Here is a 17860-nt window from a genome sequence, read left to right as displayed (position 1 = left end):
AGCTGAATGTATCCAAGTCTGAAGGGCACAATGAAATTCACCCTTGGGTACTTAAAAAACTAACTGAAGCAATCTCAGAACCATTAACAATGATCTTTGAGGTCTCAGAGGACCAAAAAAGGACAAGCATAGTTAGTACTTATCTTTAAAAAGGAGGAAAAAAAAGCTTTTGGGAAATTGTAGTTAACTAACTCTAATACCTGAAAAAATACTGCAACAAATTATTAATCCATTTATAAAGCCTCTGACGGATAATATGGTGATAAGGAATAGCCAATGTGCATTTGCCAAGAACACATCATCCTAGACCAACATAATTTCCTTCTTTGATGTGGTTATTGGTCTAGTGGGTGGTGAGAAATGGTAAGGATAATATTATTGTGATTTTATTAAGGTATTTGACATAGTCCCGTATTACATTCTCATAAGCAAACTTAGAAAATTTCCCTGGACAAAATTACTATATGATGGGTGCCCAAAAAATTGAAAGACCATACTCAGTGTAATAATCAATGGTTTGCTGTCAAAGTGGGACGATACATCTAGTGGAGTCTTATGTTTAAATTAGATAGAATAAATGGGCCAAAAGAATCAAAGATGTTAACATGACAGTGTCCAGCATTAAAGAGTTTTAATGAAGGGTTAGAGTCTAGTATACAGTGTGTGTGTTGTTGGTTTTTACAAGTTTTGCACTAGTTTGAGACTTTCTCCTTAGACTTCCATATATTTTGAGTTTGAAAGTGCTTTCGAAGTTTAAACATTTATTTTTAACAATATAATTCAAAGCATTTTATGTGCTAAAGTGCTATTTGTGATTTTTAGCTGCTGTAAGAGTACTCCATTACAAGCCCAATATAGTGTGATTATGTAACCCACACACTTACTGGATGTGTGGTTCACTGTCCCATGTAGTGGCACTTACACCACTTACAGAGAGAGAGAGATTGAATGTGTTCTACAGCCTTAGCTGAGAGCCAGCTGGCTTTTAGCTCAAGCTGTAGAGGCTCCAGAGCTCCCAGCTTTGATTCCGGCTGTCGTCGTAACCACTGCATGTTTGTTTCTTGTAATTTGTATTTAATAAAACTGCATACTCAAAATCATATATAGCACTACTTTTTGTGATAATCACAAGAGTGAGCTTTATTGAAATGAATGGAAATTTTGTTTTAAACTTCAGTTTAAATCTGAATAATCTGTCAGGAAAGTTGTTCTTTGGTCATAGATACGTTATGGCTAAAATTTCATATTGGATTTCCTAGAAAAAACAAATCTCACACTTATTAGGGATAGACCACCTACTCTCTCACATGTCAAATATCGCTTTCCCTCATGCATCTAAAGTATTGTCTGTCTGCCCACTTTTTACATTCTGAGTATGAACATCTCTTGAAATTTTAATTTGATTTGGCTGTTATTTTGATGGAATCCCCATCCTGAGAATGTAAGGTTCCACTGTCAGGATGGCATGATCTTGGCTTCTTATGCGAAGGGAGTTTTGAGGCTGTTACTGCCTTACCTAAGTTCATCTCCTTTACTGTTGTGTTCTCTCCTCTACTCTGCACTATCATTGTCTGCCACCTTTCAGGCTGTAAGCGGCTTGGAGGGTGACAGGACTATGAACACAATTATCTTGGGTGGTGAGAGAAGGAGAAAACACAAAAGCAAGAAAACAAAAAATGAGAAAATACCTGAAAAAATAGAAGAAAAAAAGAACAGAGATAAATTCCAGGCGAGACAGAAAATCGGAAACTGGTTATATAGCTCTGATTATTTTGTTGCAAAGCGCTCTCCACTAAGACTGTGTGAAAATGTACTGTATAAGGAACAATAAAGTGTATGGTTAAAAGCTGAAGTATAATGATATGATGTTAGACAGCAAGATGTATAGCATTTGTTTCTACAGACAATATGAAATGTAGGTAGGTAAAACAGGCATTTTCAGGTTATTTTGAGTTGGATGTTCATGTATAATTAGTTGGATTAATCTCTATACCAGTGTGATTTTGAATCTTCTTAGATGTCCTTCTGCTGTTCTCAGGATGGTGGGAAGTGTTGTCAATATGAGGTGTCAGTTGTTCTTATTCCTTTGAAAATATTTTTCACTAGTAGCTTTTAATAGGAAGGAACCACTGTGATAATCTAGTCTGTTCTCTGTGTTACACAGACCGTAGAACTTCCCTAATGTAATTTCTGGAGCATATATTTTAGAAAAAGATCCCATCTTGATTTAAATATGGTCTATGATGGAAAGTCCACCGTCACCCTTAATAAAGTATGACAGTGGTTCAGTTTCCAACCGCTGGATCCTGTTTATCTTTCTCTGCTATATTGAAGAGTCCATTATTAAATATTTGTTCCCTGTATAGATACTTACACGCTGTAATCAAGTCACCCCTTCACATTCCACCTGTTAACTAGATTGAACTCCTTAATTCTGCCACTATAAGGTATGTTTGCTCATCCTTTAATTATCCTTTTGGCTCTTGTCTGAACCTTCTTTAACTTGTGTGCATCCTTTTTGAATTGTGTGCACCAGAACAAGGCCCAGTATTTCATCAGAGGTTGCACCAGAGCTAAATATAGAGGTAAAATAACCTCCTTGTCTTGCTTAAGTTTTCTGTTTATGCACCCCATCGTTTTATCATGGCATCACATTAGGAATTCATGTTCTGCTTATTTTAGGAGTCTTACATGAAGATCACATATGAAATGTCAAGGTGAAGTGTGCCATATGTGCAAAGTGAGGAGTTTTGTCACACAAGATTAGTGTCCATAGTTACATAGAAATCTCTTAATCACGCACATGTAAAACCAAATGTGCAGGTTGATTTGGTGGTGTTTTTGAGGTGTCTGGAATATACACAGTATGTGATGAGAAAAATACCATATTGTAAGGGAGAGCTAAGTTATTTCAGAATTGAGTCTTTTGATCTGTTTGAGAGGAAAATTTGAAATTCCAGATATCAGTGTATATTTAAAAAAAATATTTATTTCAGGCCGTGTAGCAGGTTTGTCATTAACATTCATTTTGAGACTACAGACAAAACACATTGGGGAAAATGAGCGAATCATGAAGTTGAGAAAGTAAATTAAAAATCTTTGTTTAAACAAAGTTCTACTCTGGGAAACCCTCCGTATACAGCCTTTTGTGACATACTGAAAAATATCTTGAACACAGTGAGTAACCAGTAGTCTTTTCTGCAGGGGGTTTCTACTGAGAGCTGACAGAGGGCAGCTTGGCAAATGTTCAGAAACCTACATTAGCTTGGTTGAGCCCGGCATGGGACCTTGTGTTCAGCAGAATTCTTCTGACCTGCCTCTCTGCATGCCGAGCTAATCAGCAAACACTTAATGAGCCTACTCCAAAGAAACAGACCCTCTCCCAACCTAGTTCATTTTCATACATTCTCTGGGGGTGGAGAGACAAGACTTCATGAGGACTGATGATGCTGCAAAGACCACAATAATGATAATTAACTTGCTGAATTTAGAAGATTATGCTGTTAATTAGTTGCAAAATAAAGATAAGTAATAGAGCAGCAGATGGTAGGATAACACCCAGGAGAAGGAGGGTTATTACTCTGATGAGCTTTTGTGGCAGATATGAAATATGGATCTGACTTTTTCATAAATTGTTTCTAGAGAATATTATCTAGTTTCTGTGAGCTGTTGTGGAATGATCTCTTCCTACCAAATTTTGACAGATGTGACAAGGATTTGCTTTAAAGGGTGTAAATGCACAATAAAATTGTGTTAGCAAAGATTGAATGTTAAAATATTTTAAAATCAGATTTTTAGTCTGTCTCTGATAATTTAACCTTACATGACTAAGCAGCTATGTTATGAAGAGCCATTTTTATTTTTTCACATATAATACTATAAATATAATGAGAATAAATATTTAATATATGTGGTAATATATCAGATTTTTAACACTAAAATTAATATTATTTTGGATGACTACCCCACTCCACTGTTCAGTTGAAATACAATGTCCCTCTATATGTCAAAATCAAGTATTTGGAATACTTATCTGGTATTCAAAACCTGTATAAAATAAATTGCTAGAGATGATCCTCCTCGTTAAATGTCATTCTGAAAATTATCTAAAGCTATTCCTTTATTGGATTTTTAGTGTTCCACTTGTTTGTAGATAAATTTCACCTACAGTAAATATATTATTTGGGTTTCTTATATATTTAATCTCTGTCATGGCTAATACAGATAATTGTTTTGTATTCCTAATTCTGTGGTAAGCCTCTATTTTGTTTCAGCTATATAACACATTTTCAGAGTTTTTTTTGTTGGTTTGTTTTTTTGCTTTTAAATGCAAAATGTGTTTTTTAGCTGTATATAATACTGTTACACAAAAGTTAAGGTTCCAAAACAATATGTGTGGTCATTTACAAGTCTTGTGTGTGTCTTATGGTGTGCATATTTCACAGCATAGGCAGTGATATTATATTACGCTTTTAATATGCACATGTACTCTGGCAGAGTTAACGGGTCTATCAGAAGTTGATCTTTGATTTTTAACTTGTCAAACTTGGTATGAGAGGTTTTTGTGTTTAGCTTGATAGAATCCTACGGGTTGGGAAGTAAAAAACTGTAGCTGGATATATACTGCAAAAAAGTTTCCTGATAATATTAATATTTTATAAATAATTTACTTTACCCATCTTCTCACCTCTTTGCATTTTCTTAGTTACAGATCTAGCAAATGGGTGTACTTCCAGGGATGTTCAGTGACTCTACTAATTTTAGCTAAATGTTACAGCATTTTTGCACAGAATTAATTTTTATTTTACAATGGTTAGCATTACAGGCAGTCCCCGGGTTACGTACAAGATAGGGACTGTAGGTTTGTTCTTAAGTTGAATTTGTATGTAAGTTGGAACTGGTACATATTGTAGGGGAAACTCTAGCCAAACATTTCTCCAGAGCTCAGTTTTATTCTCCCACACTTCACTTCCTTCAGTCCTTTATTCTCAAGCTGAGGTGTCTGCTGAGAAAAGCCTCTCCGCGTCTCCCTGGTCTGCTGGGGGGAGAGGGGGTGCTAGCTTCGCGTCTCCCTGGTCTGCTGGGGGGAAGCAGCTAGTGCGGGGTTGCCTCACCCCGTTTGTAAGTAGTGATCCGATGTAAGTTGGATCCATGTAACCCGGGGACTGCCTGTATATAAGAAGCCTGATTAAAAACTGGAATAGAAACATAGCATCTAACTTGTGTCTAATGCGTACAGGTCTAGTTGTAATTTAGTATTTGTAAAGTACTGTTTTCCAATAAGTTTTAGTTCAAGAATTATTTGAAGTTATTCAGCTGAAAATTGAAATTAATATATTTGAGAACATAAATTTTCTGCAAAGAATTATTTGAGAGAAAATATGTTGAAATTTATCATATGATTATGAAGTATTTGCCAACTCAGACCATTGCCTAGTTTTGGAAACTTTTCCATTAAACTACTGGTATTCTAGTTGTAATTTCAGGATGAGGAGGAAGTGGTCCTAATTGGACATTACAGATTAGTAAACAGAATTGAGTGAACGAAGGATGATAGGGAATAGCCAGCATGGGTTTGTGAAGAACAAGTCATGCCAAACTAATCTGATAGCTTTCTTTGATAGGATAACGAGCCTTGTGGATAAGGGAGAAGCGGTGGATGTCATATACCTAGACTTTAGTAAGGCATTTGATATGGTCTCACATGATATTCTTATTGATAAACTAGGCAAATATAACTTAGATAGGGCCACGATAAGGTGGGTGCATAATTGGTTGGATAACCGTAGTCAGAGAGTTGTTGTTAACGGTTCTAAATCCTGCTGGAAAGGGATAACAAGTGGAGTTCCTCAAGGGTCTGTTTTGGGACCCATACTGTTCAATATCTTCATCAATGATGTAGATATTGGGATAGAGAGTACGCTTATTAAGTTTGCAGATGATACCAAACTGGGTGGGGTTGCAACTTCTTTGGAGGATAGGGACATAATTCAAAATGACCGTAGCAAGTTAGAGAAATGGTCAGAGGTAAACAGGATGAGGTTTAATAAAGAGAAATGCAAAGTGCTCCACTTAGGAAGGAACAATCAGTTCCATACATACAAGATGGGAAGCGACTGTCTAGGAAGGAGCATGGCGGAAAGGGATCTAGGGGTCATAGTGGACCACAAGTTGAATATGAGTCAACAGTGTGATGCTGTTGCAAAAAAAGCAAATATGATTCTAGGTTGTATCAACAGGTGTGTTGTAAGCAAAACTCGTGAAGTCATTCTGCCGCTCTACTCTGCACTAGTTAGGCCTCAGCTGGAGTACTGTGTCCAGTTCTGGGCACCACATTTCAAGAAAGATGTGGAGAAATTGGAAAGGGTCCAGAGAAGAGCGACAAGAATGATTAAAGGTTTAGAGAACATGACCTATGAAGCCAGGCTTCATGAACTGGGCTTGTTTAGTTTGGAAAAAAGAAGATTAAGGGGGGACATGATAGCGGTTTTCAAATATCTAAAAGGGTGTCACAAGGAGGAAGGAGAAAATTTGTTCCTCTTGGTTTCTGAGGACAGGACAAGGAGTAATGGGCTTAAAGTGAAGCAGGGGAGGTTTAGATTGGACATTAGGAAAAAATTCCTAACTGTCAGGGTGGTCAAATATTGGAATAAATTGCCAAGGGAGGTGGTGGAATCTCCCTCTCTGGAGATATTTAAGAACAGGTTAGATAGACATCTGTCAGGGATGGTGTAGACAGAGCTTGGTCCTGCCTTGAGGGCGGGGGGCTGGACTCGATGACCTCTTGAGGTCCCTTCCAGTCCTTTTATTCTATGATTCTTGCCTTTATTTGACTTGAGATGGTGGCAGGGGTTATAGTTTTATTTGTTCGCTTGTTTGGAGTAAGAAAATTAATGTTTTTAAATTCTAAATTTTCATGTAAGAATAGTGGAGAATTCAGTGAAAGTTCCTATCATATGACTTCAGTTTTGTCTGGTTAGTATTAACATTTTAATACTTTTAATACTTTTTAATTTGGCAGTTGGGGCAAGTTAATCCCTTTCTTCCCCATGCTAATTGTTCTAGCAACCTCCAGTGTGCCTGCAAAAACTATTTTGTCAAACAAGCTGGGAAAATACATAGTGTAAAGGGGGATAGACCTTTACTGGCAACACTTTTTAAATATTATGTACAAAATCAAAATTAAAAGACCTTAATTTTATCCTCTTAGATGTATGCATTATTATGATATTGGTCAGCATTACATAAGGTTCCAACAGAGCCAGGGTCAAGCTCACTCACAGGAGTCTTCATCTAGTGCCATAAACACAAGGAAGCTTCCTTCCTGCTCTTTGTAACCCTGTGCACCATAATATACCAAGTAAGTTAATAGTCAGAGTTTCCGTTTTGAAGGAAATTCCAAAATTCTGGAGGGGGAGGGAAATCAGTTTCAGAATGAAAAATAAAATATTTTTCAATGTTCCTCAAAAAGGAAAATCCCTCCCTCCCCCCACCCCAAAAAGTATTCCAGCTTCCCTGCTGTGGAGCTGGGAGCCTTGAAACTTGGGCTCAGAATTTCCAAAATGAGACATTTACATTATTCTGGAAGTCCTGAGTCAGGCGCTGAACTACAGCTAGGGTTGGAACTTGCAGCTTCAAGGGTTGTTGCATGTGGTTGCCAGAAGTTCGTAGAAATGATGCATTTCTGCAAAACATTTCAGATATGATTTAGCATTTTCCAGCTGAACCCTGCTTCATTGGAAAATCTTTGACCAACTCTAAAACATGCATAAGGGGTATATTTCTTAAATAAGTGATTGACTTTTGAATTAAGTGTTTCATTTAATTGATTGTTTCATAGCTTAAGAGACTAAAAGTCTTACTCGGGGTTTTATGGGCTAGCATTAGAATCTGATGGTCTGATTTTTAGAGGCAAATGGCATTTGTGCCAAAGCTATATTTTCACAGGATGTACTCATTCTTTGTTAGTGTTGTGCAGCCACCTAAAACACATGGTCCTGGCCCACCAGAGTAGCTGCTCCTCATACGGCGCCAGCTCACTGGAGCAGAGCAGCCGCACTGCCCACTCACCGCCGGCTTACGGGAGCAGAGCAGCACCGTGGCCCTGGCCCTGGCATTGTCCTGCTGGAGCAGAACACCTGCTCTCCACATGGCCCTGGCCCCGGTCCACTAAAGCAGAGCAGCCACTCCCCACACGCACACTGGAGCAGCCACTACCCATGCAGCCCTGGCCTGACTCCCCCCCTCAACCCGCTGGAGCAAAACAGCTGCTCCCCACACAGCCACAGGCCACCCAAGCAACCACCTACCATGCAGCCACAGCCCCAGCTGCCAGAGCAGCTGGCCGCTGGGTGGCCTCGGCCTCAGCCTCAGCCCCAGCAGCCAGAACAGTTGCCCTCCTAGGATTACCTGGTAGTCATGAAAAAAAATACCAGACACACTTCATGGGGGGAGAGGGACTGGCCAGGAGGGGAGCGGTGCTGGCTGGGGAAGGGGGGGGAGGAACGGGAAACAGAGCCAATGCGGGGGGGGGGGCAACGGGGCTGGCCGGGAGAGATGGCGGGGCCAATGGGAAGCAGGGCAGAGGAGGAGGGTCGGGTGGAATGGGGCTGGCCGTGGGATATCGGGGAGAGGGGCGGCCAGCAGGGGCGGAGGTGGCCAGGGGAGCTCAGGAAGAAGAGGAGGAGGGGAGAATTGGCCGATGGAAGCAGGGCTGGTGGGGAGTGCAGTGGGGCTGGCAGGGGAAGATCCGGACCAGGAACCGGCCAGTGGGAGGCAGAGCTGGCGGCGGGAGACGGGACTGGCCAGGAAAGACGGGGAGAAGTCGTGGAGAATCAACCAACCGGCCAGCCAGGAGGGGATGAGGGAGCGAATCAGCCAGCAAGGAGCAGGACTGACCCGGGCTGTGCAGATCTCAGGGCGCTGTCATCCTGCATGAGTCAGTCCAGCTGCGGCTCCACCACGCGCTTGACCAGCACACAGGAGTATGGACCGGGATGCCCCTCAGCTTTCTCACACGCAACCAGGGCTCCCAACGCTGATCGCGCCCCACCTCCCAGTCACTCTCCGCACCCCCGCCAGGCTTCTGTTTGGTGCCCAGCTGGAAAACCAGGAATTACCGGACATTGCACATGTCTGGTATTTTCTGGATTTTTTTTACGGGGGAGAGGGCCCAAAAATCAGACTGTCCGGTAGAAAACTGGACACCTGGCAGCCCTAGCTTGCCACTTCTGACTCTGACCCCATCAGCTGAAACAGCCACAACACTCACCTTCCAGGTCCAGCAAGAAGGGGAGTGCTGCTATGCAACTCTGGAAAGGAGGGGAATGGGCTTAGAATTTACAGGTGCATACCTTATAGAGAACCCTGGTGAGGAGCAGGGACTGCTTTTGTCTTACTCATCAATATCTCTGTATTTTATCTTTATTGAGTTAATGACCTCGTTTCTTGTGCACTTCTGTCTATGGTACACAGGAGAGCTGAATGCATGGTGGCACTCAGAAGAGGATAATAAATATTGATATTTTTTTTTTATGTTTGTGGAGAAGGTAGCAATGTGTAATAAAGATTATTCAAGAGAGTTGTGCATTTTTATATATTTTAAACTGTCATATAAAAAAATTCTTAATTTGTTGTAAAAGCACAGTAATGTAGCTTTTAATAATGTTGGTGGATTTAAGTACAGTACTCTGCTGGAAAGATGCACCCTCATACAAAGTTTATCTTTCAGGGAAATTATTAAATAACACTGAATAAACTTTTATTGGAAGCCTAATTTTAAAACAAAAACAAATCTATTAATAGTCATTGAAGATATCTAAATTTAAGCCATACAAGCTTGTGGTAAACAGAACGCGTTACCTTTAATTGAAAATCTGCTGCAATTCTAATTCAGTAAAGGTCATGTTTATTGTGAAAACATAGTTTTTATTTTCAAGCAATAGTAAACTAAATTGTCAAACTAGTTCAGTCAATAAGACTAGCTTTAAAATATAGCACATAGTTAATATATAAAATCATCTGTGTCTCTTCAAATCTACTATATATTTTTGAGAGAGTCTGTCTGTCTCCATCTGTCTATTCAAGAACTCCTCCTAAACCGTAAGAGCTTGGGCCACCAAATTCAGAATACAGCTTCCTCTTATAACTTAAAGCAAGGTCAGGGTTTCGGTTGTGCCAGAAAATGGGATGTGCCTGGAATGGGATTGCTTCTCAGATTCATCAGGCAAATCAAGGGGGCTGGTTGGGGGCACTCTACCCCCTAGTTCAGGACTGCCTCGGTACTGAGCCTCCCACCCTCCAGGCGCTCTTTAGTGAGCGCAGGTCTGAAGTCACTCCATCTCCCTCCGTCCCTCCAAATAGTGTGGAAACACTGCTGGCTATTCACCTTCATCAGGGACCGAGGGGAAAATGCACAGTTTGCTGTGTTCCTCACTCCAGTTGGGGAGTGCAGGGTCCCTTGTATTCCTTTTCAATACTCAATTCTACAGTGATGGCTGTGAGCAATTTTCAACTATTAATGTTTAGTAGAGGGCACTTAGACTGTTGAAACATCAAAAAAGGTTTTATTCTCCTGTGCCCTTTATATGTTTTATATCAAAGGATATGTCTAGGCTATGGGGAAGATTCGAAAGAGGATATGCAAATTCCTGTGGAATTTGCATATCCTCTAGATGAGCCCTTAAAGTGTAAGCACATTGTGTGCGTTTTGGAAAATAGCTAATAGTATGTGGGAGCTGCTGCTATATGAAAAGCTACTGCTTTATGTAACTTATCACAGTAACTTCCATTATGAAAAATATGGTGGCATTTTTATTTCAGAGATTGAAAGCTGCCTTGACCCAACAGCATCCTCAGGTCACAAATGGAGATACTGCCAAGGGACATGCTAGTGGATTGATTAGGACTCAGTCAGAGGAAACCCGACCACAGTCATTACAACAGCCTGCTACATCAACTACAGAAACACCGGTATGACAACAAAATCAAGATGTATTTCTAACTTCTTTCACTATTGTGCAAAAATCTCTTGTGCTCATTACTTTATTTTATATCTTGAAAGTAAGATTGCAGCACACCTCAATGAACCAATATTGGTGGAGAAATAGTGAAGTGGTCTTACATACTTAGTCATTCGATGATGCTAAGGTTGATTTTTGTAGCACACTGTCTTAAATGCTGTGGTAATCTGAAAATTATGCAGCAAAAGTTAAAATATATGTGGAAAATATCAACAAAACTTGGGTTACCATGTATTATATTCGTTTAATATTAAATATCATAAAAAACCTTTTAAAATATTTCCAATCATTTCAAATTTCCTGCATAAGGTACCATTTGTTTCAAAGAACCATTATTGACAAAAAAAAGAGTAACTCAGCTGCATAATTTAGTTAGTTTACTGTGCTCTCCTGGGTGTTGTGAAAATGGTGATGTTGGAAGTGCTGGTCTAGATAATTACAGGCAGTCCCCGGGTTACGTACAAGATAGGGACTGTAGGTTTGTTCTTAAGTTGAATCTGTATGTAAGTCGGAACTGGCGTCCAGATTCAGCCGCTGCTGAAACTGACCGCCAGTTCTGATTTACATACAGAATCAACTTAAGAACCCCAAGCGTCCCCAAGTCAGCTGCTGCTGAAACTGATCAGCAGCTGATTCCAGGAAGCCTGGGGCAGAGCAACTCTGCCTCAGGCTTCCTGTAGTCAGCGCTGGTCAGTTTCAGCAGAAGCTGACTTGGGGACGCCTGGGGCAGAGCAGCTGGGGTGCTGCTGGGTTGCTCCAGTAGCGCTGCTCCTCGGCACTACTGGAGCAACCCAGCAGCACCCCATCTGCTCTGCCCCAGGTGTCCTGATTCAGCTGCTGCTGAAACTGACCAGCAGCGGCTGAATCAGGACCAGAGCAGCTGGGGTGCTGCTGGGTTGCACCAGTAGCGCCCAGAGCGGCGCTGCGGGACCAACCGGCAGCACCCCAGCTGCTCTGCCACAGGCGTCCGGAGAAAAGCCTAGTCTGCTGGGGGGGGGGGGGGAAGGGCATACTAGCTGCGCCCCTCCCCACCCCAGCAGACCAGGAAGACTCGGGCGGCGGACCGAGATGCACCGTGGTCCCGCCGCCTGGGTCCTCCGCGGCTTTGCTCCCCGTCTCCCTGGTCTGCTGGAGACCAGCAGACCAGGGAGACGGGGGAGCGCCTCTGAGGACGCCGGCAGCGGAGCAGCCCAGGCGCGCCTGGGGTGCCCCGCTGCCCGAGCCCCCCCCCCTCGGCTTTGCAAAGCTTCGGGGAAGCTGGCGGGGCAGTCCAGACGCGCCTGGGGTGCCTCGCTGCCCGAGACCCCCCTCCCCCCCCCGCAGCTTTGCAAAGCGCGGGGAAGCCGGCAGTGGGGCAGTCCAGGCACGCCTGGGGTGCCTCGCTGCCCGAGCCCCCCCCCCCGCCCCCGGCTTTGCAAAGTGCGGGGAAGCCGGCGGCGGGGCAGTCCAGGCGCGCCTGGGGTGCCTCGCTGCCCGAGCCCCACCCGCGCGGCTTTGCAAAGCGCGAGGAAGCCGGCGGCGGGGCAGTCCAGGCACCCCAGGCGCGCCTGGACTGCCCCGCCGCTGGCTTCCCCGCGCTTTGCAAAGCCGCGCGGGTGGGGTGGGGGGGGGCTCGGGCAGCAGGGCTGCCCCACTGCCCTAGCCCCTCCGCGGCTTTGCTCTGCGTCTTCCTGGTCTGCAGACCAGGGAGACGCAGAGCAAAGACCCAGAGTACACGGGCGGCAGGACCGCGAGGTCCCGCAGTCCGTGTACTCTGGGGCAGCCCCATTCGTAACTGCGACATAAGTCGGATCCGACATAAGTCGGGGACTGCCTGTACATGGAATAGGATGAAAATGGGTGAGAACAATGAGCCACGTTGAAGAAGGGGAATAGGTGTGCAATTAAGAGTTGGGAGGAAAGTCTGGTTCCCTTGTCTCTGAGAGAAGGATTTAGAAGCTGCAGTTCTTATCTCAGAGGTGTTGTTGACTTGCTTTCATCTGGTCAGAGCTGAGAGCTACATGAAGGGAACAAGTCTGCAATTTAAAGTGATCTGAAGCTGCAGAAGGCAGGGAGCCCAGCCTGCCTTGGGGGTGCTGCAAGGGCTGCTGGCTTAGGTAAGCGCCTTCCAGACAGAGCCTGCCTCTGGCACCTCTGCCCCTCCTGCATTCCAACTCCCTCTCCCATGTCACTATCCAAACCCTCCACAGACCTCTGCCCCGGGTCACAATTCCCTCCCAGACTTTGCACCTCCTCCTAGAGCCCCTCCCCCGAGCCAGAATCCACTCCTGCACCCATATTCCCTCCCTGACCCTGCACCCCAATCTCCTGACCCAGGTCACAACCCCCCACCCAAACTTCCTCTCAGACCTCCCTAACCCTGTGTACCGGTCTTCACCCAACTGCCACCCTAGACCCCTCATCTCCACAGAAAATTGTGCAGCCCTTGACCACTTTCCAAAATCTTGGAGTGGGCCCCCTCACCAAAAATTATTGCCCACCGCTTACATGATAGTGGATCTCTTGAACAGAAATGCTACATGTTAGTGTTTTTAAGGGTGCTCAAAATAAAGATGTGAAGATGGACTCCCTTTAGGATTTATAAAGCAGTTGGTAGGGCTTGAAGACTGAAGCTAAAGTATTTGTCGTGTCTTCCTTGTAGAGGTGAGGTGGTGATTTGTTTTTCATGGTGGCTGAGAAACCAAAGCGCATAGACTTTGTCATAATTGCAACTAGGGATCTAAGTGACTAGTCGACTAACCAGTAAGCATAAACTTATCGGAAAATCGAGAAGTGACTCGACTAGTCGCTCCCCCTCCCGCCCCCCATTGTCTCAATCAGAGAGAGGCAGCAAGGGGTGGGGAGGAGGAGCCAGTACTGGGGGGATTCAGCTTAAAAGCTGGTTCCCCCCTTCACTGTCTGGGGTACTGCCTGCTTTCCCCCTACCACTGCCCCTATCAGGGTCAGCAGGGGAGACAGGGGAGGCTGCTGTGATGCAGCCCCGGTGTGCAGGGCTCCCAGCAGGGAGCTGGGCTCTCCTTGAGGACAGCAGCCCCTGTTCATGGCAGCCAGGAAGATTTCTGACCTTAATGCCGTCTTAATACAACCATCTGCTTGTCTAGAAAGTTGAGGATGAAGCTCCCTCTCTCATGTAGATATCCTTGCCATTTTTTTTACCAAAACAAGATCGTAACTAAGGGTCAAAATTGTAAAGGAGTTTTAACTTTCTCTTTCTGTTCATAACCTTTCTGCAGACTCATTAACTGGAGGTCCAGTTGAGTAATAATATCTGAATGTTACAATCTTCAGTCACAATTTTTTGATGCAAAGGGAGACAAATGTTTTGGCGCAAATAAAATGCATGTGTTTGATTAGGAAGTTGTTTTCCCCTTGTTCTGTGAGGCCTGATGAATGATTGAAGAACATATTTTCATACACACTGTATAACATTTTTGCATTTGTGATCTGCAGAGAACTTCGAACATTAGAAAAACCAATCCTCTGTTCTTTTGTGAAGTATCAAAAAAGACATTACAACTTTTAAAACTTAGGTATTTGGGCCACATTTTCAAAAAATTGATATTAGTTAATATTTAGGCACATAAATAAGTGGTCTGGTTCTTAAAATTGCTGAGTGAACCACTGAAGACAGTGGATGTTGTTGGGTGCTTAGTAAATTAGGCCATTGAGATACCCCTTTAAAAAAATCTTGTCCCTTTCTGGTTTTGGGACTAAGCAAGGGTAAACTCCCCAGAGTAAAGATGCTCTTCTTACTGAGGTTATGTCTACACTGAGAAGATTTTGCGACAAAAGTGCTGTCACGTGCAAAAGAAGCCAAAAGAGAAAAACGAGTCTGCCTCTCGTTGACATTTCATGGTCACATTGCTCTTATCTGTTGACAGGGTGCTAGCAAAGTAATGTGGGTAAGTATCCCACGGTTCAGTGTTGTAGGAAGGCAAAGCTGATCCTAGCAGTTCTCACCCATTCTTGGTAGTGTGTGTTAGTGTTTTTGTAGTTGATGGTTTCTTATCTTGTTATAAATAGTTATTAAGCCTTAGTAGTCACTTAAGTGCGGGGCTTGATTCATGTCTCCAGCATGTGTGGCTGGGCCCCACGGCTTCAAGCCCTGCATTAAGTGCCAGAAACCTGTGCCTGTGAGAACCCCCACGAAGCCTGCCTTAAGTGCCTCTGTCCAAGTCATGCAAGATCTACATAGGCTTCAAGCCATGCACCAGGTGAGAGAGAATCTCCATTGAAGATCATCCTCATGGAAGCAGCTCTTTGCCCTGCACTGGCGTCAGACCTGGCATTGGCAACGCAGAGCGCACCGGCTTCAGTGCACAAGGCACCTAGCCACTCGTGCACCGCAAAGGCCTCAGTACCGGTCCCAGTCTCTGGTGCCTCAGATGAAATGGAGACGTAGGCAGGACAGGTCTCTGTTGAGACGTGCTATCTGTGCACCCTCAGGTGGGGCATGTGGCCCTCATCGGGTCGGCACTGCTCCAGCCTGAATCGGGGCTCAAGCCTGGTGGGGGATCTTCTGGAGCCCTCAATGCCTGACACCTTCAAGCCTGCAAGGGACTTCATCAAGTTAACCTCTTCCCCAACACCAGGCCCAGCTAAGAAGTGTGCTGCCAGGTAGTAGTATGCTGCAGCCACGGCACTGTGGCCCAGTACCAGATGCAAGAAGTCATCATTGTGCGACTCCTGCAGACCTCGATGTTGGCACCAGCCCCCGCACCGTCCTTGGCAGCAGCACTGGCCCCTACTGTAACACTGGAATTGGCACCAGCACTCTGACACAAGGCTTTTGCACATCATCAGCCCCTGCAACCGGCCCCTCTGTGGCTACAACTTCTGCATCAGGCAGTCTGGTACTGCTGTCTGCTATGCCACTGCTGCCTCCTCGGTACCAAGGAAAGCCAAAATCCATGGCCCAGCACGACCCAGCTACCGCACCACTCTGAATACCAGTGGTGTCCCTGGCCTCTGTTTGTCAGAGGCTGGAGAAGGATGGCAGGAGATAAATCACTGATCGTTGTTTTCAGTCCACCCTCTCTGGGGCACCTGGTGCTGGCCACTGTCAGCAGACAGGATACTGGGCTAGATGGATCTTTGGTCTGACCCAGTACAGCCGTTCTTATGTTCTTATTTACTCTACTGATTCGGAGGTGGAGTCTGCCATGTCATCACAGGACTCCACATCCTATTCCTGGTACCGGAGTGAATCCGTGCCGTTGCAGCAGCAACAGCGCTGGCCTCTGCAGCCAGCTCTTGTACAGCCATTGCAGCAGTCCTGGCCACCCTACTGGCAGGCCCCTGGTCAGTGGCCCTTCTGAACCCTCTGGGCTTACCACCAGAACCAAGATGCTGGACCCTGCCTCTGGGGGTCTGCAGCTTCAGTTAGTGAATCAGTAGATACTGCTGAGTTGCTATGCTTATAATACATAGCAATGGACAAGTTCATTGAGCTTGTTCCACAATATTGAGTTAAGTCCCTCTCTGAGGAGGGCAGAGTGGTCTCTCAGACAGCCTTCCAGGTGACATAGGGAATCATCTCATGTGTCAGGCCTTCCTATCCCACCTCTGGGGCAGGACGATTCTCATCCTGTCTGACAACATGATGGCGGTCCTTCTCAGCCAGTGGTCTGTTGAGGTATTTGGCCCTCCACATCTTCTGAAGGTGGTATTTTCCCATCCCAGGCCTGTTTGCAACATGCCATGGGGCCTGGTCGCAGGTACCTGGGAGATGCCCTCATCACCCCCTGGTCCAATGGACTGCTTTACATGTTTCCTCCGTTTCCACTGGTGCACAAGGTGCTCCTGAAGGTGCGGGCATTCAGGGCTTTCTTTGTTCTCATTGCGCCAGCCTGGCCAGACAGCTCTGGTTAACTTTCTGATCTAGCCTCTCTTGCAAGTGACCAATCACCCTCCCACTGTATCTGAATGTCATAATGTGAGACTTTGGCAGGCTCGCCAACCAAACCTGTAGTCCTTACCCCTAGTGGCCTGGAAGCTCCATGGTTGATAGTGGTGAAGCTGCCATGCTCAGAGTGGATGCAGAAGGTACTCCTGGGGAGTAGGAAACCTTCCACTATGGCTACCTATCAGGCTAAATGGAAGTATTTCTCTGTCTGGGTTACCCAGAAAAGGATCTTTCCTGTGGGTGCCCAGGTCCTGCTGGTCCTGGACTATATCCTAGATCTTAGGCTCCAAGGGTTGTCCTTTTAATCAGTCAGGGTTCACCTGGCAGCTATTTCTGCATTTCATCCAGGCTCCGGGGCATGATGCTCTTTGCACACCCCATGGTCCATTGGTTTCTGAAAGAGCTGGACCGGCTCTACCCACGTGTTTGTCAATCTGTCCCTCAGTGGGACCTTAATTTGGTCCTGACCTTCAAATCTATGGCAACATGTTTGCTGCTGCAGCTGTCTTAGAGGGTATCCCTGGTGGCTATCACGTCAGCCAGATGTGTCTCAGAGTTAAGAGCCCTCGCTTCAGACCCTCCCCCTCCCTTAGTCAGTCTTTTTCAAAGATAAAGTCAGGCTGTGCCTCCGCCCTGCCTTCCTGCCCAAGGAAGTTTCATGTCTCAGGACATTTTTTCCTCTTTTTCTTTTTATCCCAAGCCTCACGGTTCCGGTAAAGAACAGGCTTTACACACACTAGATGTTAGGACAACATTGGCCTTTTCTTTAAACATGACGAAGGCCTTCCGTAAGTTACCTCAGTTGTTTGTAGCAATTGTGTAGAGGCTCAAGGGCCAGCCAGTCTTTGCACAGAAGATTTCTTCATGGATAACCTCATACATCAGGGAGTGTTATAGTCTGGCTGCAGTTCCAGACCCTCCTCTTATGGCTCAC

The 17860-nt window shown here is 44.8% G+C and overlaps 1 protein-coding gene across 15 annotated transcripts in view; it reads left to right on the top strand.

The window, feature by feature from the left end:
- Nucleotides 1–17860, top strand: part of ATF2 (activating transcription factor 2) — a 102160-nt gene that overhangs the window by 43175 nt on the left and 41125 nt on the right. For 14 of the 15 annotated variants that reach the window (XR_012905228.1, XR_012905229.1, XM_075933682.1 and 11 more), the window contains one exon: nucleotides 10822–10971. The exons of the other annotated variant lie outside the window; for it this stretch is intronic. Coding sequence is in view for 12 of the 14 variants with exons in the window: in XM_075933682.1 (XP_075789797.1) it covers nucleotides 10822–10971 (150 nt within the window). In the remaining 2 variants the exon portion in view is untranslated. The remainder of the gene's footprint in view (nucleotides 1–10821; nucleotides 10972–17860) is intronic. 15 annotated transcript variants of the gene reach the window in all.

The sequence above is a fragment of the Pelodiscus sinensis genome, chromosome 7 (genome assembly GCF_049634645.1).
Source record: "Pelodiscus sinensis isolate JC-2024 chromosome 7, ASM4963464v1, whole genome shotgun sequence".
Lineage (NCBI taxonomy): Eukaryota > Metazoa > Chordata > Testudines > Trionychidae > Pelodiscus > Pelodiscus sinensis.
The sequence above is the reverse complement of the archived record's forward strand: the minus strand, read 5'-3'. Positions and strand labels throughout refer to the sequence as shown.